The sequence below is a fragment of the Prionailurus bengalensis genome, chromosome D3 (genome assembly GCF_016509475.1).
Source record: "Prionailurus bengalensis isolate Pbe53 chromosome D3, Fcat_Pben_1.1_paternal_pri, whole genome shotgun sequence".
Classification (NCBI taxonomy): Eukaryota; Metazoa; Chordata; class Mammalia; order Carnivora; family Felidae; genus Prionailurus; species Prionailurus bengalensis.
In genome coordinates, this window is record NC_057356.1 from 8,472,656 (window position 1) to 8,499,848 (window position 27,193).

Sequence of the window (27,193 nt, forward strand, 5' to 3'; positions counted from 1 at the left end):
TGATTTAATATGTCAATATAGTATATTCTTTGGAAAATCAAATCTGAGCCCAACATTATGACCCAGAATGTTGTAAGAAATGAGAGCACCCTGAAAGGTCACTCCATCTACCTCATCACTTTAATGCCTAGGTGCATTTAATTTCCTTTTATTTTTTATTTAAAATAATTTTTAACTTTATTTATTTTTTAATGTTTTATTTATTTTTGACAGAGAGAGACAGAGCATGAGCGGGGGAGGGGCAGAGAGAGAGGGAGACACAGAATCCAAAGCAGGCTCCAGGCTCTGAGCTGTCAGCACAGAGCCCGATGCGGGGCTCGAACCCATGGACTGTGAGATCATGACCTGAGCTGAAGTTGGACGCTCAACTGACTGAGCCACCCAAGGCGCCCCAAGAATTTTTAACTTAAAAAAAAAATGTGTATTTATTTTTGAGAGAGAGAGAGAGAGCAGGGAAGGGGCAGAGAGAGAGAGACTGAGGAACTGAAGTGGGTTCCACACGGACAGCAGAGAGCCCAATGCGGGGCTCAAACCCATGAACCACAAGATCATGATCTGAGCCAAAGTTGGGTGCTTAACCGACTGAGCCACCCAGGAGCCTATTTTATTTCTTTTTTTTAAAGTTTATTTATTTTGAGAGAGAGAGTGCACACACACAGGTGCAGGGGAGAGGTGGGGGTGGGGGGTGGGCAGGAATCCCAAACAGGCTCTGCCTTGTCAGCACAGATCTCACAAACTGTGAGATCATGACCCAAGCCAAAATTAAGAGTTGGATGCTTGACCAGCCAGTCACCCCTTTTATGATTTTAAAAAATTAAAACAAGTTTACCAAGAAAGTATAAATGAAAGGTTAATTGTTTATTAGTGAAGAGAAAAATGTATACAAGAAAGTCTAGATTCTTTTTCCTCATGCACTACTTTTGTAATAAAGTTCCAAATATCAACTTTGAAGATATTTACAAGGATAAATTTTTCTTAACACGTGACCATTTACTGGGTGGTGGACATTTTTTCATATAAATCATATATGGGAACGGAATATATTCTTAACAGTTTATAAGAAGCTTGGAACACTGTATTAACAGAAGATATTATATTTTACTGCAAAATATTATAAAAGTGATACAATTCTGTGGCTCATAAATGTTTAATTACTTGATTTGAACAGGGAATGAAAAAAAACCCAGCAAGATAGGCCTGGCTTTTAAGATTTTTTGTATTCAATTCGTTCTACTTTCACATCATCTCCAATTAGCTGATACACATAAGTGACAACTGTAGAAGCCTGGATATCCATCAACACAAATGAAGGAATAATGTTTCTGAAAGAAAATATAAATAATGTCAGTGTTTTGTACTAAAAAGCACCGCACCAAAAATTTCAATTTACAATGACAATTTGGATTCAAGGAGAATTCGAGTTGTTATGTATTAAAAAGAATAATCACCCAAAGAAGAATGCCAAAAAGGCTATCACTGAAATGGCTGCATTTCTCCTTTATGAAACACGACACATGCAATTATTAACTTTAAAAAATCCCCAAATTCCTACTCACGTTTCCAAGGCATTATATGCTCCAGTGGCAGAACCTGGATTAATGTAAAATTTATTTTCATGCTCAAATGCTTCAAATTTGTGTGTGTGTCCCGAGATAAGAATGTCCACATCAAACTGCCTCTGCAACAGGGCTAAGCTGGCCATGTCTCCCCAAGGAATAACTTGATGCCCATGGATCAAACCAATTTTGAACTGCCCAACAGTCACAACTTTCTGTTCTGGATAATTCAGATTCTAAGATAAGAAACAGACATGAAAACATATATATATTTCAGAGATACTTATGTTTAAAAAACAACCTGCTTAAACATTCAATCCCATATGGATGTTTTGATACAGTACTCCACAACCAATACATTTATTAAATATATACATATTTTAAAAAAATTTTTTAACGTTTATTTTTGAGAGAGAAAGAGAGTGTGAGAAGGGGACGGTCAGAGAGAAAGGGAGACACAGAATCCAAAGCAGGCTCCAGGCTCTGAGCTGTCAGCACAGAGCCCAATACGGGGCTTGAACTCACGGACCACTAGATCATGACCTGAGCCAAAGTCAGACACCCAACCAACTGAGCCACCCAGGCACCCCTATTAAATATATATTTTTAAATGTTTATTTATTTCTGAGAGAGAGAGCACAACCAGGGGAGGGACAGAGAGGGAGACACAGAATCCGAAGCAGGCTCCAGACTCTGAGCTGTCAGCACAGAGCCCTATGCAGGGCTCAAATTCATGAGCTATGAGATCATAACCTGAGCCAAAGTTAGATGCTTAACCGACTGAGCCACCCAGGCACCCCCCATTTGTTAAATACTTGATTATTTCTCAGTCTCTAAGGCTACAACTATGCTCAAAACATAACTTACTCCAGGTAAACTGGAATTTATCATGCAATCCCTTTCTTGTGTTTTTGTTTTTGTTTTTTTTGTAGAATATAGGTTCTTTGGGGCATGCTGTGGAGAATAATTACTCCCCCAAATTTGTGAGTTTCCTCTACCTAAGAATTCTAGGCATACGACCTATAAGCTAGGTGTGTTCAAATTATATCCCAGGCTTTAATAATTATATAGATGGTTTCAAATAATAATGATAGTTAGCACTTATTCAGTACTTAGTATGAAGCAGGCACTATCCCAAGGGCTTTATAAACATCAACCTATTTAATACTTACAAACAATCCTAAAAGGTAGCTTCTGTTATGACCCCCATTTTATGGATGAGGAAACTGAGGCACAGAGAGGTTAAAATAACTTGCTTAAGGTCACACCTTAGTAATAAGTGGTTGAGCCAAGATCTAAACCCTGGTAGTATGGCTCCACGGTCTGTGAATTTAGCAATCAGAAGCAAAAAATTTTAATTCTTGCTACTGAAACTGTCTTTAGCATAACACAAGCAGAAACCCAAATATGTTTTTAACAAACCAAACCTATATTCTAATTATTGACAAGAAGTCTGTGCCTTCCTTCTCATCTCCCTGTCTTTTGCTCTCAGGTGGAAAGTTACCCGAAATCTTTTTTTAATTTATTTTATTTTTTTAAGTTATTTATTTTGAGAGAGGGGGGAGAGAACGTGTGCAAACGAGGGACAGAGGGAGACAGAGAGAATCCCAAACAGGCTCCTCACTGTCAGTGCAGAGCCTGATGCAGGGCTCAAACTCATGAACAATAAGATCATGACCTGAGCTGAAACCCAAGAGTCAGATGCTAAACTGACTGAACCACCCAGGTATCCCTGAACTCTTTTTTTTTTTTTATCCACTAAAAAAAGAAAAAGACACTATACTTACTCAGTTTGATATAAAGGAATCCCATTAAACAGTACCAATTAAGTTAATTTATGAAAAAGCTTATATTCCCAGAAATAAAAGGCAATTTTTTACCCTAGTATCAGATTTATCATGCTAAAATCATACAGTGTTAGTATGAGTAGGGGCCTTAAAAATCATCTATTCCAATCATTTACGTGAGAGGAAACTAAGATGATGTAATTTGCCTAAAATTTCATTATTAACTAATGGGCAAAGCTGGAATCCCAGAACTTCTAACTTTTTTCCTTAAAGTCAGGTTTATTGAGGTATAATTCACATACAGTAAATTTACCCTTTTTAGTGTACAATTCAAGGGTTTTTGACAAATATAGTCATGTAAGCTCTGCCACAATCAAACCCAGAGCAGTTCTATCAAGTCCTCAAAAGTTCCTAATGCCCCTTTATTGTCAACCCTGGAGTTAGGGAGCCACAGCAGGGTTTTCAGCAGAGTGGTGCTGTGATGTTACTTCGCCTAAAAAGGATCACACTGGTTGCTACTTAGAGAACAAATTGTGGAGGAAGGAAGGGTAGAATGAGAAAGCTGGAATTTAAGAGTGATATGGTGGCTTGGAACAGGGTAGTAGAGGTGGTGGTGAGAAGTAATAAAACTTTATAGGGCTCCTGGGTGTCTCAGTCAGTTAAGCATCTGACTTCATGATCTCACAGTTTGTGAGTTCGAGCTCCTCATTGGGTTCTGTGTTGACAGCTAGGAGCCTGGAGCCTGCTTCTCTCTCTCTCTGCCCCTCCTCTGCTCGCACTCTCTCTCAAAAATAATAAACATTAAAAAAATTAAAAAAAAACTTTATAAACTAAATGATATCACTACAAAAAATAGCAACACAATCACTTTTAGTCCATATCAATTTAGTCAGAACAAGTATTTAATATGCTTATTGAGTAATCTACTATCAGTGATTTGCAAAGAGTAAGAAACAAGTATGTGTAGGAAATTGGTATTTGGGGGGCACCTGCATGGCTTAGTTGGTTGAGCATCCAACGACTTGATTTCCGCTCAGGTCATGATCTTACTTACGGTAATGGAATCGAACCCAACGTCAGGCTCAGTTCAGAGTGTGGAGCCTCCTTGGGATTCTCTCCCTGCCGCTCCCCGCCCCCACCCCCCCCACCTTGCTCAAAATAAATAAACTTAAAAAATTGCATTTGGGATATTAACAACAACAAAAGACCTTCACAATTGAAAAACTAAGGTGTAAAGAATAAAGCTTATATATGTAAGAATTAAGAAAAAGAAATAGTTGTGAATGGAAAGAGAAATACATCACCTCATCGAAGTCTCCTCTCACAATATGAACATCACCGGCCAGAGTCTTGAGATAGTCATAACTCTCTTTGGTGCAAAGGTTTCCAGTACAGAGAATGTGCTGAATCTTTCCTGGCACCAGCAGTTTTTTGAATTTAGCCGGCAAACTGTTGCACCGGTGTGGGATGTGCAGGTCTCCTAATACCAACACCAACTTTAAAGTGTCAAGGTGAGACAAGGTGTCATGTCAAACATGATGTCAAAACAAGATGTTCTCTCTTAACTCCCCTTTTAAATTAAATTAAGCAGAGATTCCAGAACCCATAAGAGCAGAAGTTATCCATACAGTTCTTAACATGACCATTTAAACAAACACACATATGGTAACCTACTCTGTTCTAATCAACCTTATTTTGGTCATAAATAGGTGTGCATTCACTATACAAGTCATCATTCAATTTACCAAGAATAAAATTGGGCTTTCTAAAGCAATTCATTTAGAGACCTATAAATGACACTTAAAAAATTGCAAAATGAAAAATACACTACTGGGTCCTATGGGATTTGGCATTTTTGAGGTGTGATACGGTAATTCCTAGTTCTCCAGCTATAATGTAAAACCTAATATACTGATTCCAATGTTCCAGGAACATTAATAAAGAGAATTGCTAAAAATGTAGTGATAGAAAAAAACTTAATTCTGTAATTTATGTTTATTAGACTGTTTACTAAACTATATGGAGGAGCAGTAGCCAAAATTTATAATATTTTACTTAAAACAATTAGTTCTACAGTATATAGGAATAAAAACAGCCTATGCTTCAAAGAGTTTCGATAGGACAAACACGTGCTTTTGAATTATGATCTCTGTTATCTTCTTTCCTTATTAAAAATCCTGTCATATTTCTACTGTCTAGATTAAATTGCCTATGTACCCTCAGTTTGGTTCCCAAATTTAAAATAACATTTTCACAGTCTTTCATGTGCATTAGAGATTAAAACAAAACAAAACAAAACAAAAAAGAGATCAACTAAATAAGTCATGAATTTAGCAGGAGGTGGTTTAGAGTTGCAACATAGTCTCAGATGACAAAAATAAATTTTGCACTTAAGTATAAAAGAGTAAAAAAAAACCTCAATCCTGTAAAATTTTAATTTTGAAAATTCAAGATTTGAATATAAACATTATTTGATTCAGTCATTTAATGGAATATTGTCAAAAGGTCATTTTGAAGTAATATCTGCCCCCCAAAGGACAATAATCAATTTCTTATGTTGATTAGTATAAGCACCCTCATTCTGTAACAGGATGTTTTCCCACACAGAAATTCCATCCATAAATGTACATGCCCTTTAACTGCTTTTAAAGAAGGCATGACTATTCCTTAATATTAACAAAGAAAACATTAAATAAATACGATACAATCAGAAAATAGTTTTGCCACCATAGACTTTGTAAACTGAAATTAATCAAAAATGAAAATGTGTCAAACTAAAATTATTACTAAAACAAACTTGATTCACCTTGCAACAAATATCAACATGATTACAAAGGAAAGGAGCTGTTATCAGGACACAGAGTAACTGAGGTAACACGAGGTTACACAATTAGCATACTTTAAAAGAAATTGTTAAATAAGTTTCTTCTTTTTAAAGTGTGGTTTCAGCTGGTTATTTGTTCAATGACTTAATTGTTTCAATCCAGATCTTAGTGGATAAAACATCTTACTGTAAAACTAAAGACCACTATGAAGTTTCCACCCTCACTGGTAATCAATGCAAAAGTACCTGGAGACAGAACAATCTTCATCTTTAGAGGGGGATCCCTTCAGATATGGATTGAAGTACATAGTTAATGTGGGAAGCTGGCATTTGAGAAAAAGGTAGAAAATAGATGTCTATGTTAAAAAAAAAAACCCTCCAACTACTCATAAAAGGGAATACGTCTATATATAGCAGGTTCAAAATCTTTGGGACTGATAATCAGCTGTTGAATCTGAATGTGCTAGAAAGAATATTAGTAAGACACGATACTTTATAATGACTGATGACCTAAATTCTATCACGTATTACGGATTATGCCTAAGTCTAAAGATATTAGCAGTCTAAAGATATAACTATATGAATGATCAAACAAAAATTATCTCAAAGTAGTAAAGATTCTTAGAAAGACTCTCATTTCATATAGGTGACTAAGTTATAGGGGAGATAGTGTCACATAACAAATGTCATACTCTGAGGAACGTCCTTGCCCAAATTCCACACTTTTGACAGTTCAGGTTAGGCAAAGTTTGTAGTCTTTTGAGACAGCAAAAGATCCTAGAAATGGCAGCTTTGTTAAATTTAAATAAAGAACCAACCCAATCAAAGCATAGGAATTTGGTTATTTCCTATTTGATAGATTGTAAAAGGGTGAAATCCCAGTCATCAGCCACCCGACCACCATTGTTAGTAGGAGCTAAGAGAAGAAACTTACTCTGTGCCCAGCCTTAGTGGAATGAAGAAGTTGATTGCAGACAGGGGAATGAAAAAAAAGGGTGAAACATGACCAATGTTAAAAGAAAGCAACGAAAAGAAACAAACCAAAAACAGAGCAACAAAAACTCATATCAAATGAATATGCAAACACTTGTTAATGATTTCTGAGTGTTATGAAAGAAAATGTTAAAAATTGGCTTTGCTCAAAACAATACCAAAAGAACCATTTGCTGTATTTTTAAACATGACACGCACACGGACACACACACACAAACGCACTGTAAAAGAAATTTGCCTTGTCGATTTTTTCTACTTCTCCTACTCTTCTCTACCATGATTCCAATCTCTTTTGTTTCCTGTTCTGTTTCAAATTTTGTAAAACAATTTGGAAAATTCACCAGTAACGATGTAAATGAAAGCTAACATTTTCTGGACGCGTAAGGACTAATTCCTCAAGTATACTGATTTTAATTCTCTTATGCTCAAAATTCTAGTAGTTGGAAAATTTATGCTGCAGCTAGATCATTATTTTGTATAGAAGATCTAACACAGCACTATGAATACATTATCAGGTGATGAAGCCACCGACGAAAGATGATACAAAACCAAACACATTCCTCCAGCTACAACTGGACCTTCTCCACACCTGAATTTGCTGCCCACAGACCCTGTGTACCAGGTGTTGAATATTTCTAGTCTCCTTTGCCAAATAAAAAGTTCTTAATCATGAAAGAGTCCGCTAATGCTAAATTTTGCCCAGTTCTATCTCACGTGACAAGTAATGTTCCAGTGTAACTCTTCTTAAAAAGTGTTCATTTCTCGGGGTGCCTGGGTGGCTCAGTCGGTTGAGCGTCCGACTTCGGCTCAGGTCATGATCTCAGTCTGTGGGTTCGAGCCCCGCGTCGGGCTCTGTGCTGATGGCTCAGAGCCTGGAGCCTGTTTCAGATTCTGTGTCTCCCTCTTTCTCTGACCCTCCCCCGTTCATGCTCTGTCTCTCTCTGTCCCAAAAAATAAATAAATGTTGAAAAAAAAATTTTTTTAATAAAAAAAAAAATAAATAAACGTTAAAAAAAAATTTTTTTTAAAGTGTTCATTTCTCAAAAAACCCTTCAGGAACATGAGTATGGAATCATATGTCATCTTCTCTCAGGAATAACTGCCTCAAAATTATTGTAAACCGATCACTCCAAACGGGAGTCTGCTTAGAAGCAAAAATCAAAAGACGGGGTTAAAAACCTTTCACGTATACAAAGACGCACAGACCATAAATCTTTGGCTGTCGCGTCTACAACCACCTCCAAGGCTATGCTTGTCACACAATCGTGGGAATCTTAAAACGTGCAACGAATGCCCATCAGAAGTAGAAGTCCCTTTACAGTTACCCTCACCAACACAAACACCAAGATAATCAGAGCTCCTTCTGAACAGGTTAACTTTTCAGGGAGTGAAGGACACCTTTGAAAATCTGATCGTAGCTCGGAGTCCTCTCCAGTAGCAGCTCCCGAGTTTTTATATAAGACGGTCGTAGGGGCGGACACCTACTGGAGGCCAGCGGGTGGGGTTTGGCCTTGAAGCGGGCAGGGCAGTCTGATGAGTCTGACGAGGTGAAAGCTCCACAAACTACCCCCCGCCCCGGCACCCACACTGGCTCCTTACCCGGAAAAAAATGTACACATTCCCAAATGTTTCCAATTTCAAGGAGCTCATAAACCATTAAGGAAACAACAGTTCCAGCCATTCTAAGAGCCACATCCAGTCCTTTGAGGACTCACTACCAATTTTCAATGGCAGCTGCACTAAATTGCAGGGGCCAAGGGGATAGTTTGTATTCCCTTTCCTCGGACGGCAAACTAAAATGGATAGGGGATTCTGCTCGTTAGTTCCCATTTTGCATCCGAGAAGCCAGCTTTCCACGCAAGCGGCAGGCAACTGGTATACCCTCACCAGCGGGAGGTGCCTTTTAAGGAAAAGGAGTAGGGAAACGTCTGGAAACGGAGGGGACCATGCCCCTTTCTCAGGAGCCAGAGGACCAGGCCCAAAGGTCTTTCCCGGCTCGGGCGCGCGGGTCTCGTGACAGGACGAGTCGCTGAGGGGGGCCCTTTCCCCCTCGGACGTCCTCTGGTCCCTGGGGCGGGGGTGCGAGCCGGCCGCACCCAGCGGCGGCTGCCCCTGATCCTCCCCTGCCCTCCCCCTGGGCCTTCTCCAGGCCCGGACCTGGGCTGCGCCCGCCACGCCCCCGAGATCGCCCATGCCCTCGCTCAGAGACTCCCAACGTCTCCCAACGATGCAGCACCGCGGCCGAGAGCCAGGCCTCGGCCGCCGCATCTGCACTCCTCACCATCCTGTCACAGGGCTGCGCTCAGTCACCACCGCCGCCGCCGCCTTCTTCCTCGGGCTCCGGGGCGACCCGCCCACCTCGCTCTCAACCAATGACAGAGGAGGTCGACGGGAGACGGCCTACGGAGGCCCGTACAGGCCTTTCCGCGACGTCAAACTTAGCTGCCCTTTAGGAAAGGGAGGGTGGCGGGAGGAGTAAGATCTCGAAGCTTCGGAGGGTGCGGCCGGCATCCGGGCACCTGGGGCCGTCGAGCTGAGGCGCGCCTTGGGTCCCTGCTTGTTAGGGCTGCGGCCATGCTGACGTGCGGGATGAGCGGCAGTCAGGTGAAAGGTGGAGAGACCTTTTTTGCCTACCTTTGTAGAAAAAGGAAAACCAAAAAAAAAAAAAAAAAAAAGTAAAAGAACAAGAAAAGAGAAAGCCTCAGGTTCAGCCTCAGGGTCTTCTCCTTTGCTCTTATGCTCAATGACTGGCGACACAAGGCCTGGCCACAAACAGCCGCCGCTCACCCAAGCTTCTAGTAGCTTCTGAGGGAAGAAAGAGAGCCCATCTGCTTTTATTTATGCGTAGTATTTATTTTCTTGGGTGTCCATGAAATGAAGTTGCACATTGGAACAGAGATTGGGAGCGCTGATGAGGACAGTGTTGGGTGGAGTTGGGAGAAAAAATAATGTTTAGACCCTTGAAGTGTTTTAGTGCCACGAGAAAAGCATCAACCTGTTTTTTATTCCAAATGCTATTTTTTGACGTGTGACCTGGAACAAGCCACTGAATCACTTGGCGGGGGGTGGGGGTGGGGGGGGGGTGCTCAGTTTCTTCATCTGTAAAATGAGAATAGTAACGTTTTCATTATAGGCCTTGTAGGAATGAAATGGAGATGCATGTAAAGAGCTCAATAATAGATGGGAGTGTATAGGAACTATTACATGTTACAAATAGTACTTAAACAAGGTTTTTCAGAAACTTCCTAAAGTTTCTATTTAGGAAAACAGTGGTTTCCTACATTTTGTAAGGTGTGAAGTGATCCTAGAAAGGCATCTTGTGTTGTGGCTGGCTTGCTCTGTGTTGAGGACAAATATGGAATAGTAGTAGTGAACAGGAAAGGGAAGCACAGGCCCTCAGCTGTTCCATGTTCTCAGAGTTCTAGGAAGTTCTCTTGGAGTATATAGCTCAGTTCTCGATAAGCAATTTGTATGATTGTTTTTGCTTTTTCTCCTGGACTATATGTATGGTGAGGGCAGAACCGTTCCTGTCCTGTTCACTGCTCTACTCCCATTGCCTTGGGTTGTACCCCAAACATAGTGGGTGCTCAAAACCTAGTCATTGGAGGAATGAAGGGTCTGCAACAGGCAGCTCTAGGAAAAAGTGTTGAATGTGAAGTGGTAAAAGGGAGAAATGCCTCTTTCCCCTCCCCCCCCCCATTGGTCGTCCCATCTCAGTTTGACACTGGCACACCCAATTCACACACCCTTGATTCTTAATATTGTAACCTGATTTTATGTTCTGGAATTAATTTTTCTTTTTTCTACTGTTCCATGGATTGCTGTGGCCATCCATTTTTATTGCAGCATAGTATTCCATATCCATTTGTCACATTTTGTACTTATTCATAATTCATAAGAATATGAACTGTGTCATACCAGATTAGACCAATATGTCATTCATCCTAGCCTCTGTTACAGGGCATCTGAGTGTGTTTGGTGAGATCTGAGATCTGGCATTTTGCGTGCTACCTTCAAATTTCAGAGATGCATCTTAAATGCCTCTAATTTCTTTCATGTGACTTGTTTTGACCTTGCCCCCTGTGAAGTTATTGAATCCCTTCAACCTCTCCATGCTCTATTTTCACAGTTCTTTTTTTGGGCAGGGGTGGGGGGTGGTAAACCAAGTCTAAAAATACATTAGTATGGAAATTGGCTTGCTACAGTACAGAAAGGAAGAATGTTACTGCATTTTATCATTTTGCACACTCATTCTGTAAATTTATTGATCTCTTACCATGTGTCTAGCATTTTGTCAAGAGTATTATTCTGTATTTAAAGCAATTTGTAGCATTAGTCTATAAAAGACTGTTCTTTATGAATTTATCTTGAGTCCTGTGAATGCTGAAGTAGTCCTACAATTTGCTGTTATTGTTTGAGAGAAAAAATGTAAACCATACCTTTCTTTTGCTCCGTAGTATTTGGGAAAGCAATCCAAGCTCTATCACGAGTCAGTGACGAGCTGTGGTTAGACCCATCTGAAAAAGGTGTAAGTAAGAAAAGTGACCAATAGACCATCTATTAAGGCAAAAGAAGTTGTTTATAGATCCCAGTCCAGATTGAATGTTTACTATGAAATCCAGAAATTGTAATTATCTGTTTCATTGTTCATCTTTATTTTCCATATCTGAATACATTTAGAGCATATTAAACTTAAAAAGCATGCAGAGAACCACAAGAGATTTAAACCAGAAATTGCAAACTGGTGGTTGAGAAGCTAGATATTGCTTGCAGAAGTGTTTTGTGGGACTGCACTGTGTTTAAAAAAAAAAAAAGAAAGAAATAATTTTCTAAACTTAAAAAATTGGGAGTCCACGTAAAGATTGGAGTTTTCTGCTTCTCTTGAAAACTTAATATCTGACAGTTTGGGGCCAGCATTCCCAAGCGGAAATAGTTGGCTGGCGCTGATGGATGGTTTCTCCCTTTAGACAGGACAAGAGATTGCCGTTTTGCTGCAATCTTTTCCCCCCCTTTTACGTTGCTTTCTGCCCCTTTGAGCATTAAAGTTAAAAGGTGTTTACAACTTTACATTTTCAACATGCAAGATATTAGAGTTAATATCTATACGTGTTCAATATAGATGTGTACCTGTGTGTGTAGGTATGCAAATTCAATGCATAGTGGATAATGCAACCTATTTAATATCTATAATAATTCATATGTAAAATGTAGTCCATAGAATGCAGTTAACATCCTATATTTAATTGCAGTGTTACACATAATAGAATTTTTTGAATGAATCCTTTAAAGAACGTTGATTTTTTTCCTTAATAACTAGTATTTTTCCAGCTTGCTTTAAGATCTGTGAATTCTTGTCGGTCAGCATACGGATGTGTTCTCTTCTCTCCTGTGTTTTTTCAACATTATCAATGGTCAACCTCAGTGAAAATGAATGATAATGATTCGACTTCATCAAACTTAAATTGCAAATTGGGAATGAAGGTAAATATAAGTGGCCCTGTTTTTCTCTTGTATTGCAGGAATATTTATTATATATGATATAACATCTACCTTGCATTTAATATATGGCTTAAAGGGCATGGGGAACAAATCTATTCATTTATAAATGTACATACTCTTGTTAGTTCTTTTAAACTAATCAAACAACCAAACACCAAACCATGTTCTATAACGTATTTGTGTTACAGTCAATTCTGCCCATCTTTAGATGCCTGAATTCCCTCGAAAGAAATGTAGAGAAGTGCAAAATATTCACCAGATCTGATAAATGTAAAGTGGTTATTGAATTCTTCTGCAGACATGGTAGGTATAATTAAAGCTAAAGTGTCATGTGTTTTTTGTTAATATTTTTCATGTTTAGAATATTGAAAGTGCATGTCAAGACTTCTCATTGCATTACTGCTTAGAATTGATGTGGTTTTGTTGTAGGGCCATTGTAAATACTTGGAAAGTATTATCTTGTCTCTGTAGAAGTATGATGAAATGATTTGTATTCAGTTTTTCCTCTTTTGACTTATCAGTGGCACAAGCTTGGCCTGTATACAAACCAAAAATTTTTTTAAATGTCTTTTTGAATTCAAACAACTGGTGATTCTAAAGTTAACTGGCTGCTTGATGATGTTCTGTTAAGAGTGCCTTGGTAACAACGTTCTTTGGTAAGAACAGAAAAGAATAATGCCTACCTGTATTGAAAGTCCTCCAAGAGGCACATAGTATTATATCTGGGACTGAAGGAAGCATGGTAACTGGCCCACAGTCACAAAATTAGTAAGTCACAGTAATAGGAGCCAAAACTTTTATACGTTCTCTCTGTTACACGAAGCTGTAAAACAGATTTCCTGCCTCCCAGCCTTGCGTGGTAGATATTCAAACGTACCCACGGGACATTTACATGCTTAAGTATGTATAGCACGGTGGTTAAGAGCATGGACTCTGGAGGCCATAAGGTCTAGGGTGGAATCCTGCTCTGCCCTTTCTTTGGTGATACTTTGAGCAAATTATTTTCCATCTGTTTGCCTCATTTCCCCCCCCCAGTGTAAAATAGGGTCGTGTTAGTACCAGCTTCCTTGGGTTTTAGGGAAGGATTTGATGAGTTAGAGGAAGTTATAGTTCTAAAGTGTTTAAAAGAACATTGGCACATTCTCTGTTAGCTTGTTGTATTTATTATGATTGCTGCTATTTTATTTGACATTAGCATGTAGAATTGTATGCTTTAAAAAAGCTCGTGCTGGGCACTTGGGTGGCTCAGTTGGTTAAGCGTTCGACTTTGGCTCAGGTCATGATTTCACAGTTCATAGGTTTGAGCCCCACATCGGGCTCCGTGTGGACAGCTCAGAGCCTGAAGCCTGTTTCAGATTCTGTCTCCCTCTCTCTCTGCCCCTACCCCACTCACACTCTGTCTCTGTCTCTATCAAAATAAATAAACATCAAAAAAAAAAAAAAGCTCATGCTTGTGATATTAGTCCACATCTTTTTTTGTAATGGAATGGTCTTCTGGAAGGTTATTGTAGTGTTACAATGATCTTATATGTCTTACTTAAATTTCACCTCATATTTGTATTATAATCTTTAATTTTTCCCCTGCAAAATATCAATGATTTAACATGATTTCCCCCTTCTTTGAACTTTAGTTCATGTAATAGCAGAATCACGTAAAGAGCATGATTAAAAGCACAGCAGGCCTTGACATCACAGACTTGGGTATGGATTCTTCTGTGCTGCTTCTTCTTCTTCTTCTTTTTTGTTTTTAATTTTTTTTAACGTTTATTTATTTTTGAGACAGAGAGACAGAGCATGAACAGGGGAGGGTCAGAGAGAGAGGGAGACACAGAATCAGAAACAGGCTCCAGGCTCTGAGCCGTCAGCACAGAGCCCGACGCACGGGTCAAACTCACGGACCGTGAGATCATGACCTGAGCCGAAGTCGGACGCTTAACCGACTGAGCCACCCAGGCACCCCATCTTCTTTTTTTTTAATGTTTATTTACTTTTGAGAGAGAGAGAGAGAGAGAGAGAGAGAGAGAGAGACAGAGCACATGTGGGGGAGGGGCAGGGAGAGAGGGAGACACAGAATCTGTGCTGTTAGCACAGAGCCTGACGCGGGGCTCGAACCCAGGAACCGTGAGATCATGACTTGAGTCAATGTCAGACACTTAATCGACGGAACCACCCAGGCGCCCCTTCTATGCTTCTTATTAGCTTTGTGAAAGTGCATAAGCTTTGTCAACACAAATTGAACAAAGCTTTTAGAATCTCTGAAAGTAAGAAAGAGTTTATTTGAGCCCAAGTTAGGACAGCTGCCTGGGAAACACACTCTTCATGGGGGAGAAAGTGCTCTAGAGAATGAGCAGTTCTTACAGGGTTATATACGTTTCTATATTTTGTAAAAGCTCGAAAGATGATAGATTAGCATATAGGCAGGAATCACGAGGAATGCAGGAGCAGGAGCATTGACAATGTGATTTTCATTAGGCTACTCGTTCTCAAAGCAGATGTACAACGTGTGCATGGCAGGCCATTAATCAGCCTTTTGGTTTGAACAAAATTTATGAACAGTCATGCTAACTTAGAAATATAACAGGGCTTCCTTTGTATATCTGGCCTTTGGAGAGTGTTTCTCTTCTCAGCCCTCTGAACTTTCATTTTCTTTTCTGCAAAATGGGGATACTCTTACCCTCGCGTTTGGAGGTTGTTGTGAATGTGAAGCGAGATCACTTGTGTGAAGCACATAGCGTGGTGTCTGACACGGAGGAAGTACTAGAGAGTCAATGACTGCTGTCGTTACAATTACCCTCAACCCTTATTTCCAGCTAGATTTTAAACAACCAACTTTTCAGTTTCTTAAGAATCTCTCAAGCAGATTGATTAGATTACTGTCTAATACATACTTGTGATTCGTTGTTTTTTTTTTTAAAGTTTATTCATTTATTTTGAGAGAGAGAAAGCACGAGCAAGGGAGGGGCAGAGAGAGAGAGTCCCAAGCAGGCTCTGCACTAATAGCGTGGATTCCAACGTAGGGCTCAAACTCACGAACCATGAGATCATGACCTGGGCTGAAATCAAGGGTTGACACTTAACTGACTGAGCCACCCAGGCACTCCAATTGGTTGATTTTCAGTAGCTTTTGTAGGAAAGCTATATGAGTTGGGATGCTTTAAGTTGCAAGTAACAGGAAAAAAAAAAACACAGAAAATCTAACTCAAACTAACTTTAACAATAAGGGGAAATATTGGCTCATGGAAATGAAAAGTTCAAAATTGGGTCACAGGTGTGGGTTTGGTTCAGGCTGCAGCAGCTGCTGCTTCTTTTCCTTCTCCTTTTTATTTTATTTTTTGAGAGACAGAGCATGAGTGGGGGTGGTCAGAGAGAGAGGGAGACAGAGGATCCGAAGCAGGCTCTCCGCTGACAGTGGCAAGCCCTATGTGGGGTTTGAACTCACGACCCACGAGATTATGGCCTGAGCTGAAGTCAGACACTCAACTGACTGAGCCACCCAGGTGCCCCTCTCCTTTTTCTTTTTTTTAAATTTTTTTAAAACTTTTTTTAACGTTTATTTTTGAGACAGAGAGAGACAGAGCATGAATAGGGGAGGAGCAGAGAGAGAGGGAGACACAGAATCTGAAACAGGCTCCAGGCTCTGAGCTGTCAGCACAGAGCCCGACACAAGGCTCGAACTCATGGAGTGTGAGATCACAACCTGAGCTGAAGTCAGACGCTCAACTGACTGAGCCACCCAGGTGCCCCTCCCTCGCCTTTTTCTTTTTAAAATTCACTCAGCTCTCCTTTCCTCCACGTGACTTATCCTAAGGCTAGTTTCTCTGATAAACTTTCAATAATAAGGTGGCTTGCAGCAGCAGCTGAGGCTAGCTTCCTCTTTCACATCCAGTGGGAGCGAGAGCCTTACCTCATGTATCCATTAAACAAAAGTTCTTGGACCAACCTAAACTAATCTTCGTGGCCAGGAAATTCACTCTTTAAGCATCATACCTGGTCCAAATTTAATTGTAGGGGGGGGATAAAATTATACCAATTAATTTCTACCAATGAGGGCCCATCAGTGATGCTGGAAGTAGAGTCAATCCCACCCAAACCTCATGGCAGCTGCAAAATGGGGAAGGGACAGCTCAGGAAAGAAGGGGAACATAGGAGATAGATGCTGCTACTTAATTAGGTAAGTAGTTATACTTCCCCAAACTATGTGTACCCAGAAAATAAAGCTTGCAACTTTATATTTATAATCTGGTGGAGAAATGTTCAAATTTAGTTGAGAAAAATCACCTGGGCAGGGATAGCCAATAAGCTGCTAGAAATACATATTTGGGATTTGGTAAGAAATTAAGGATAGTGATGTAAATCTGGCTCTCTTCACTGATAGAAAACACTTGGAAAAAAAACGAGCTACTAAAAAGGACTGACTTCTCTAAATCTAACCATGAAAAGTTTCTGTAACAGTGATTTCTTGAATTATTTAGCATCTGCAAATAGATAAAAAAGGATTTATACCACTGAGAAGCAAGATTTAGCTGAAATATTTATGTCATTAATAATTCTACCAATTCTCCATACTTTTCTTTTGCACTGGCCCTAGAGTTTCTAAAAATGAGTCCATGAGTTCCTGAAGAACACACTCGGATATGAACCACCTGCTAATATGTTCTGTCCTGGCTCAAGGGGACAGGACTCCAACAGAGGGGAGCTTCCATAAGAGGAGTGCACTGGGATACTGAATGAAAATGAGACTTTGAATCATACGCATATATTAATGAAGTGATGTCAAGAAGGTTGGACTCCTTCAAGTTTTCAAGTTTTGGGCATTCTACAGATGTGCTAATGATTTTAAACTCAATGGTGAACTTACAGGGATTGAGGAATATTTGAATAACTTACAAGATTTTTGAAGTATCACTAGCCCCTAAAATTCTAAACTCTACAAATGTAACATCTCCAAACTAATGGTTCGTCCTTAGCTGTACCCCTTCAGGTCTGAAAGAGTTCTCTGGAGCCATTGAGGGAAGTTTGAAATAGAGCTTATGAAGTGGCAGGTAGAATTCTTTCATAGCGCCAGGAATCCCATGGCAGGAGCAGATGGTATGAGACACCCACTACTCAGCATGGTCCATCGACTGGCTCCTGGGCCCTAAGTTGTTGTTACTGTTCTGTGAGAAGATAGCGAGCTTATGCCAGAATTTAGGCCAAATACATTACTAAGCATTTGTGTTAATTCAGCTGTTGTTGTTGTTGTTGTTGTTAATAGTACTATTTTATCAAAGAATGCAGTCAGTTCCTCTTTTTTTTTTTAAGGTTTACTTATAGTGAGAGAGAGCACAAGTCGGGGAGGGGCAGAGAGAGGGAGAGAGAGAGAATCCCAAGCAGGTTTTGCACCGTCAGCCCAATGCAGGGCTCAAATTCACGAACCATGTGGTCACGACCTGAACCGAAATCCAGAGTCTGACGCTTAACCCACTGAGCCACCCAGGTGGCCCAGAAGTCAATTCTGATGAAAAATCCCTTGTCTCATTACAGTCCAGTGCTTTGTGCAGCATAAGATAAAGCCTATAAATGACCCAGGGGGGAAACAGGACTTCTAAACGTTTATGCCATTTGCATGCTACCAAGGGAGATTGTTATTGTTATTAAACTAGAAACTAGAAAAACCACAGTGAAGAGGTACATCAAGCCAAATTACTCGAACAAGGGACAGTGGATGTTCTTTGAGCCAGAGACTCGAAGGAGAGAAAGCTGAAGAGGAAAGGCTTTCTGGTTAGTGGCATCACATCTGGGTAAGTTTCCAGCAGGCAGAAATGGGAAGGCATTCTGTGATGAGGGAGCAGTGTGATCAAAGGCACAGGTTGAAAGTGTTTAGCACCCGTTCATAAGGTAAAAGGTGAAGAAGGAAGCCGATGGCAAGAAAAGGAGCATCAGGAATGACAGATTAGACATTTCTCAGCCTGGACATCTTTGGCAATGCCAGTATTCGCTTGAGGGAAATATTTAGAGGTATGCTTGTGCTGTGTGTGCCGGGGCTGTTTGTGAACAGTACCTGCGAAACCGGTAACGGTGGTTGCCTCTGTGGAGGATACAGGGCTGGCAGGAGTCAGGAGTGGAGGATGACTTACTTTTCACTGTCTCTCTGGTATCTTTTGAACTTTCTACCATCAGCATCTATCTATTACGTGTCCCTCCAAAAGTAACTTGAAAATATTTTTTAAAATAGGTAAGCTATGCCAACTTTTTAGATTTGTGTCTTCCCCAAATGGAAATCACAGTGATCCTTCACAATGCCATGCTCTTTGTAGTACATCTAAAATTTATGGACGAAAGCAAAGATGAAATAGGTCAGCTTATGTTACCCTAGCGCTCAAAACTCTCTCTCTCAAAAGCAAAAAACAAAACAAAACAAAAACCCCCAAAACCACCTTCCCCATTTTACAAAGGGTATTAGCCAATGATCTTTCAATGGCCAGTGAGGTCCTACATGCCTACATGGGTTGGAAGCCCTCTGCCCAGTAAACTCCTTCTCCCAGGTAGCATGTAACTTGCCGTTTCACTTCCTCCAAGTCTTCACTCAGATGGTGTCATTTCCATGAGGTCTTTCGTGACCTCTCTATTGGCAATTGCTACCTACCACCACTGGCACTCCCTAGTGTCTTTCCTGCTTTGCTTTTCTGTGGTCTTTATCACCCTGTGACATATTAATTATTTACTTATTTATTTTCTTATTGTCTGTCTCCTCTCCCTAGCATGTAAACACTATGAGGATAGAGATTTTTGTCTGATTTGTTCTTTGCTAATCTCCAGCTCCTAAAATTGTTCTTGTGTAGTAGATTACCAAAAAAAAAAAAAAAAAAAGATCTCACAAATTATTTGCAACACCCCCCTCTTCAAAAGCTGGAGTCTGATTCCCCAGCTGGAATCATGGCTTGCCTTGGGCTTTATCAATTAGATGCAATAGAAGTGATATTCTGTGAGTTCCAAGCCTAGGCCTTAAGAGGGAGGCCTGGCAGTTTCCCTGTTAAAGTAGGAACTTTTCCTCAGCATGAGAATAAATGCAGCACAGTATAGACTTACGGAGGATGAGGAACCATGTGGTGAGAGGCCTCCGCTGGCCCTGCAGGCCCCCGCCATGCCTGTTGTCTACTGAGGCCCTAGACCTGAAAGTGAAGCCATCCAAAATGTCCAGCCACAGCTAAGCCAGCCTAAACCAGAAGGACTCAGTCGAATTGTGAGAAACAACAAATGTTTGTTATTTTGGTTTGTTATCCATAAAAAACTAACTAATGCAGCTTTGTACATAGTAGGTGGTCAGTAAATACTTAAGAAATTAATAAATGTTGCTGTTATTAATTTGGTACCAAAAAATCCCAGTTAGTTGAGAAACATTGTTTCTAGTGAGCCCTTTTGATTCTCAATGCAACATTATTATGCTGTAGAAAGTTACAGCCCACTTGGATTTTATTACATTGGCTCTGTATTCAAACTTAGATTCAAATTTTGACTATACATGTTAAAATAGCATAGCCTTGAAAAGTCAGTCTCTCTCAGCTACAGTTTCCTCTTCTGAGAGTAAGTGCTTACACCATAGGAATATTGTGAAGATCAGAGGTCATGTATGTAAAATGTGTACTACAGTTCCTGGCACCTGGGGTCATAGCCGTTACAGCTATACACTCTTCCTCTCTTCCTCCTCTTGGAAGAAAAGAATTCACAGACCAGATGTTCATGTCTGACTTCCGAGAGTCCCAGAAATCTGGAAATAATAGACGTGGATAAAAGGTAGTGAAAGGGAATTGTAAGTACGTGAACTGTAATGGGCAATCACTATCTTACACACAATTTAAGAATTAACCTGTATTTCAAAAGAACTTGGGAGCTCTACTGATACTGTCCAAGGACCCGGCATGTTGCATAATGTCCACTAGGGGGCCATAAACACATTTATGGAGGAAGAGTGTTCCTTCAAGCTATGTATGCACCTGCCTGATAGATAATAAATGTTACTTTAATTTTGTTTGGCTGCGACACTTAGACTTTTTAAATAGTTTGTTTTGCACTTAAAATTATTAAAAGGTTTATTTATTCTTTTTAAGGTATTAGAAGAACTCATAATGTATGTTTTCAAGAAAGTCAGCCCTTGCAAGTTATTTTTGAAAAGAATATGTGTTCTAATACACTAGTGATTCAACCAAGGTAATGAATTCTCTGGTATTTATTTTTCTTTTTCTGAATATGGGCACATAGTAAGGAATTAAGCTTTGTAATCAGTTATATTTTTTAAAAAAGCTAATATTTAACTTGTAGAAATCACCTTACAAAGTGAAGAGGAAACCATGAAAAAGATAATAGTAGATGATATAACTGCTTAATGGTAGCAATGATGATTTAGTGGCAAGAAAGTTCTAAAAATATCCTATTACTGGATTTTTATATTAAGTGATACCAAGATAGAAATATATTACCTAATAATACTTTGCATTTATATATTGCCTTCTGAGTCTTTAAAATTTTTTTTAATGTTTATTTACTTTTGAAGGGGGGGAGGGGCAGAGAGAGACAGAGACACAGAATCTGAAGCAGGCTCCAGGCTCTGAGCTGTCAGCACAGCTCAACCCACGAACCATGACATCATGACCTGAGCCAAAGATGGACGCAACCGGCTGAGCCATCCAGGCGCCCCTGTTGTCATTTTTTAACGTCAGGTTATTTGGTATCTTATAAAACACCTCCCCCCAACACTGGAAAAGTTGCTAGATGAATTTGGCAGGTGTTCCTGACATTTTGGCATCAAGAAACACTGCTGAGCTAATGTCTAGCATCAGGTTAACATCAACATCACATAAATTCTAAGAATCTCATTTTTTATCTAACAACACCTCAATTTAAAAAGTATCCCAGAAGTTGTAATGCAATAATAAAAAGATAACATAATTAAGAGCTGGCAAAGGATTTGAATAGATATTTTGCCAAAGAAGATATACAAATGACTGAAAAGCACATGAAAAGGTGCTCACCATCATTAGTAGTTAGGGAAATACAAATTAAAACTTTAAATCTGTGAATTGTACAGTATGTGAATTCTGTATCAATAAAGCTGTTTTTAAAAAGGGAGCCCCAGGATAAAAGGGCATTTGGGATGTCAAGACAACCTTGAAAGTATAGGTGTAATGTAGGACAAATAACAACAAGAAAGAGAATATAGGCAGCAGGCTGTTTGTAAACCTCTACCCTCACCTGGGTCTCCCGCAGGTTCTATTTGAACAGCTCTGTTTTCTTATATCTCCCTTAGGCGTATGATTGCAGGCCATTAAAAATATATATTGATCATATAAAAACATAGAATTAAAAACATTTTCTTCCAGTGTCTGATTTATCTTGCAGCTTTCACATGTCTTACTAAGAATATATTTTACTATTTTCTTAGCCTGTCAAATGAAGCTGCCATTAAAAAATTTTTTTTTCAACATTTATTTATTTTTTTTGGGACAGAGAGAGACAGAGCATGAACGGGGGAGGGGCAGAGAGAGAGGGAGACACAGAATCAGAAACAGGCTCCAGGCTCTGAGCCATCAGCCCAGAGCCCGACGCGGGGCTCGAACTCACGGACCGCGAGATCGTGACCTGGCTGAAGTCGGACGCTTAACCGACTGCGCCACCCAGGTGCCCCTGAAGTTGCCATTTTAAAATACACTAAAAATATTGCAGCTCACATAGAATAAAGAAAATACGTTTTGTTTTGTTTTGTTTTGTTTTGTTTTGTTTGGTAAGTTTTTAAAAATCTATCCTGACTAACCTGTTTATTTCCAGATTAAAGATTTGAGTCTTATTTAATAAGACTTTTTTTTCTGCTTGTTTTTCAAATAACGTAGTACTTTTCTTTACATTTTGTAGAGTGCTTGCTGAGGCAATTGTTCTTTTCACATCAAGTCAAGAAGAAGTTACTCTTGCTGTTACCCCACTCAGTGTTTGCCTTAAGAGTTCCAGTGACGAACCAGTGGGTAAGGACTACATCTGTCAGGGCACTTGGATGGAATGTCACTTCCTGATTTTCTTGATTACTGACCACAGTAAACATTAGTGGCATGACATTTATTCTTGTCTAAAAAGCAGTAAGATGTAGAAAGATCATTAAAATTTTTGAGAGATCCAGGAAATGGAACATAACCAATAATTAAAATATTTGGCTTTGAAATTCAGGTTGTTTTATTTTTATATTAATTAATTGATTGATTTTTTAATTTATATCCAAGCTAGCATATAGTGCAACAATGATTTCAGGAGTAGATTCCTTAATGCCTCTTAACCCATTTAGCTTATCCCCCCTCTCACACCCCCTCTGGCAACTCTCTATTTGTTTTCTATATTTAAGTCTTTTATGTTTTGTTCCCCTCCTTGTTTTTATATTATTTTTGCTTCCCTTCCCTTATGTTCATCTGTTTTGTATCTTAAATTCTTCATGTGAGTGAAATAATATGATATTTGTCTTTCTCTAATTTCGCTTAGCATAGTACCTTCTAGTTCCATCCACACAGTTTCAAATGACAAGATTCTTTTTGATTGCCGAGTAATACCCCATTGTATATATATACCACGTCTTCTTTATACATTCATCCATAGATAGACATTTGGGCTCTTTCCATACTTTGGCTATTGTTGATAGCGCTACTGTAAACATTGGGGTGCATGTGCCCCTTCGAAACAGCACAACCGTATCCCTTGGATAAATACCTAGTAGTGCAATTGCTGGGTCGTAGGGTAGTTCTATTTTTAATTTTTTGAGGAACCTCCATATTGTTTTCCAGAGTGGCTGCACCAGTTTGCATTCCCACCAGCAGTGCAAAAGAGATCCTTTTTCTCCGCATCCTCACCAACATCTGTCGTTGCCTGAGTTGTTAATGTTAGCCATTCTGACGGCTGTGAGGTGGTATCTCATTGTGGTTTTGATTTGTATTTCCCTGATGATGAGTGATGTTGAGCATTTTTTCATGTGTCAGTTGGCCATCTGGATGTCTTCTTTGGAGAAGTGTCTATTCATGTCTTTTGCACATTTCTTCACTTATTATTTGTTTTTTTGGGTGTTGAGTTTGATAAGTTCTTTATAGATTTTGCATACTAACCCTTTATCTGATATGTCATTTGCAAATATCTTCTTCCATTCTGTCGGTTGACTTTTGGTTGTGCTGATTGTTTCCTTCGCTGTGCAGAAGCTTTTTATTTTGATGAAGTCCCAATATTTCATTTTTGCTTTGGTTTCCCTTGCTTCTGGAGACCTGTTGAGTAAGAAGTTGCTGTGGCCAAGGTCAAAGAGGTTTTTGCCTGCTTTCTCCTCTAGGATTTTGATTGTTTCCTGTCTTACATTTAGGTCTTTCATCCATGTTGAGTTTGTTTTTGGAAATTCAGGTGTTTTAAAATTAGGAGAATGGTGGGGTGCCTGGGTGGCTTAGTTGTTTAAGCATTCGACTTCAGCTCAGGTCATGATCTCATGGTTCATTAGTTAGACCCTTACATCAGGCTCTGTGCTGCCAGCTCAGAGCCTGGAGCCTGGTTTGGATTCTGTGTCTCCCTCTCTCTCTGCCCCTTCCCCACAAGAGCATGGGCATGCATGTTCACTCTCTCTCTCTCAAAAATAAACATTAAAAAAGATTTAAAAATATACAATTAGGAGAATGGTTACTGAGAAAAGTATATCTTCAGTTAAGATTTTAAGATCTGTTTTTCATCTTTTTTTTAAAGGTTTTTTTTTGTTTTGTTTTGTTTTTAGTAATTTCTACATCCACTGTGGGGCTCAAACTCACAACCCCAAGATCAAGAGTTGCATGCTTTTCCAAAAAGCCAACCAGGTGCCCCTGTTTTTCATCTTTTATCACCCTTTGTGTTTGGCACAAAAAAAAAAAATTAAGAGGGAGCAATCCAATTGAGATTATCTTTGGTCACCTAAGAAGAAAAAGTAGCTCCATATTAGAGATGTAAGATATTCCAGATGGCAAATACACACGGCAGAAAATGTGACTATGTCTTAAGTCAGCTCTTCCAAGAGTTACCTGGATTTAATGGAGAAACTAAGGCATGATTAAATTGGGAGTTTTGCTACCAAGAAAATTGGCTAGGGTCTTTCAGACACAAGCTGTTTGAGACTCTTTAATTTTGGGTAATTGTGTGTGTGTGTGTGTGTGTGTGTGTGTGTGTGTGTGTGAGAGAGAGAGAGAGAGAGAGAGAGAGAGAGAGAGAGAGAGAGAGAGATAGCAGTAAAGAATATGAAGGGAGGGAATTATTTGAAGTGAAAAACCAGTAGAGCCAGGGCTAAAATTGGATCAGATGACTTTTGTGGTATTTAGTTGGTGCCATGTTCTTTTCTAAACAGTTTCCAGTTGTGAATTCATGTAATGTTTGTAACAACTCTGTGATGTGGGTACTATTATGCCCATTTTTCCATGTGAAGAATATGAAGCACAGAGAAACTAAGTGACTTGCCTGGTGTCACACAGTTAGTAGTGCTGGAATATTATCTGAATGTAGGCTTCAAGGCACAGGCCCAATACCACTGTGTTATTATTGTTTCTCTGAAGTCTTATCTAGCATTGTTATTTGACACCCAGAAGTGCATGATTTGGAAAATATATGCTTATTCTAGTAAAAGGGTCTGTTTTATATTCCGTAGTGCCATCTCTGAATAAAGATGGCCATTGTGTCTCACCAGGAGACACTGTCCCTTGTGAGAAGCTTTCTAATGAGTAGTTATAGTTATGGTTGACTGGGGACTTATGGGCACAAGTAGCAATTGGAGACCCAATTATTCATTTTATTTTTTAAGTTTTTTTAAACATTCATTCATTTTTGAGAGACAGAGACAGAGTGCAAGTGGGGGAGGGACAGAGAGAGTGGGAGACACAGAATCTGAAGCAGGCTCCAGGCTCCGAGTTGTCAGCACAGAGCCTGATGCGGGGCTCGAACCCATGAACTGTGAGATCATGACCTGAGCCAAAGTTGGATGCTTAACTCCCGAGCCCCATCTGTTTATTATTGAACTTACTCTGTACTAGTACACTGGGAGTGACATGAGCCTTCTTGTTTGATAATAATGTATTTTTAGGGTAGTGTTTGATCCTTTTAAAAAGTATATACTGTTTATCCTTTGTTCTTACATAATTCATGTCCATTGAAGAAAATAAAAAACACAAACACTAAAAAAAAAAAAAAAGTCACCTGAAATCCCACTATCCAGAAGTAAGCAGTTTTAATAGTTTGGGACATCTCCTTGTATACTTTAGATTTAATGACAGAAGATTGGTTGAGTGAAAGTAATGAAATACTGTGAAGCTATTAAAAGTAATTCAATAAAAAAAGGGCAGAGGACCTAAATACCCATTTTTCCAAAGAAGGCATACAGATGGCCACAGACATATAAAAAGATGCTCAACATCGCTCATCAGCAGGGAAATGCAAATCAAAACCACAATGAGGATGTGAGGGTGACCTGGCTGCAACATCTGTCACCCCATCCATTGCCAGGGTTGCTTTGGCTAATCTGTCTGGCTAGGCAGGTGTCCCCTTCCTCCCTTACCGCTTGATGTGTGTCCCTCCAGAAGCTGTGTGCTCAGTTGAAGAGGATGACCTTCCCTGATAGAGGACTGTTTTTTGGTCAACGGTATACAAGTAGCTGCTCTCCCCTGCTACAACCTTCAAACAAGCTCTCACGGTCCTTTTGCAGGAGAACTTGGGTAGTCAAGCTTCCAAGACTTGAGACACATACAAATGAGGTGCTGCATGTGGTAGTCTGTCTTCCTTTAAAGAAAAAAAAAAACACAACACACAATGAGATAATCATCTTAAAGCTGTCAGAATGGCTAAAATAAAAAACATAGAAATAATAAGTGTTGGCGAGGATGTTGAGAAAAAAGAACTCTTGTGCACTGATGGTGGGAATATAAATTGGTGCAGCCTCTGTGTAAAATAGTATAGAGTTTCCTGAAAAAATTAAAAATTGAAATACTAGGGCATGTGGGTGGCTCAGCTGGTTAAACGTCCGACCCTTGATTTCAGCTCAGGTCATGGTCTCATGGTTTGTGAGATTGAGCCCTGTCTCGGGCTCTGTGCTTGGGATCTTCTCTCTACCTCTCTCTCTGCACCTTCGCTGCTTGTGCTTGCTGTCTCTCTCTCTCTCTCTTAAATAAACTTAAAAAAAAACCCAAATACAATATGATCCAATAATTCCACTATTGGGTATTTACCCAAAGGAAATGTAAACACTGACTTGAAAAGATATATGCACCCCTGTGTTCACTGTAGCATTATTTAGAACAGCCAAGATTCGGAAGCAACCCAAGTCCATTCATAGATGAATGGATAAAGAAGATGTGGTATGTATATAATGTAATATTACTCAGCCATAAAAAAGAATGAAATTTTTCCATTTAAAACAACGTGGGTGTACCTAAAGTATATAATGCTAAATGCAATAAATCAATCAGAGAAGGACAAATACTATATGATTTCACTCATGTGGAATTTAAGAAACAAATGAACGAACAAAGAAGAGAAAC

At 39.5% G+C, this 27,193-nt stretch overlaps 2 protein-coding genes across 3 annotated transcripts in view; one reads left to right on the plus strand and one right to left on the minus strand.

Annotated features, from left to right (window-relative positions):
- Nucleotides 1-837: 837 nt before the first annotated feature.
- On the minus strand, nucleotides 838-9,560 carry VPS29 (VPS29 retromer complex component). 2 transcript variants are annotated; one of them, XM_043557566.1, is made up of 5 exons: nucleotides 9,442-9,545; nucleotides 7,102-7,113; nucleotides 4,648-4,839; nucleotides 1,557-1,792; nucleotides 838-1,322 (listed from the first exon to the last, which is right to left on the minus strand). In XM_043557566.1, the coding sequence occupies exons 1-5, from the start codon at nucleotides 9,442-9,444 to the stop codon at nucleotides 1,205-1,207; spliced, it is 561 nt and encodes a 186-aa protein (XP_043413501.1). In that variant the 5' UTR covers nucleotides 9,445-9,545; the 3' UTR covers nucleotides 838-1,204. The 2 variants fall into 2 exon arrangements, with proteins under 2 accessions (XP_043413501.1, XP_043413502.1); XM_043557567.1 differs by lacking the exon at nucleotides 7,102-7,113 and having other exon boundaries at nucleotides 9,442-9,560.
- A 39-nt stretch (nucleotides 9,561-9,599) lies between these two features.
- The window catches only part of RAD9B (RAD9 checkpoint clamp component B), a 31,852-nt gene continuing 14,258 nt past the window's right edge, over nucleotides 9,600-27,193 (plus strand). Inside the window, exons 1-6 of the mRNA XM_043557557.1 lie at nucleotides 9,600-9,771; nucleotides 11,618-11,688; nucleotides 12,489-12,641; nucleotides 12,848-12,962; nucleotides 20,747-20,846; nucleotides 22,545-22,651. Of these exons, the coding sequence (XP_043413492.1) occupies nucleotides 9,735-9,771; nucleotides 11,618-11,688; nucleotides 12,489-12,641; nucleotides 12,848-12,962; nucleotides 20,747-20,846; nucleotides 22,545-22,651 (583 nt within the window). The 5' untranslated portion in view covers nucleotides 9,600-9,734. The remainder of the gene's footprint in view (nucleotides 9,772-11,617; nucleotides 11,689-12,488; nucleotides 12,642-12,847; nucleotides 12,963-20,746; nucleotides 20,847-22,544; nucleotides 22,652-27,193) is intronic.

What these genes read in the sequence shown, in the direction of transcription:
- VPS29 (XM_043557566.1), bottom strand. An exon ending in TGAGAGGAGACTTCGATGAG is followed by an intron (nt 1,793 to 4,647) that starts GTGATGTATTTC and finishes TTCTTATCTTAG; the next exon opens with AATCTGAATTATCCAGAACA. An exon ending in GCATATAATGCCTTGGAAAC is followed by an intron (nt 1,323 to 1,556) that starts GTGAGTAGGAAT and finishes ATTTTCTTTCAG; the next exon opens with AAACATTATTCCTTCATTTG.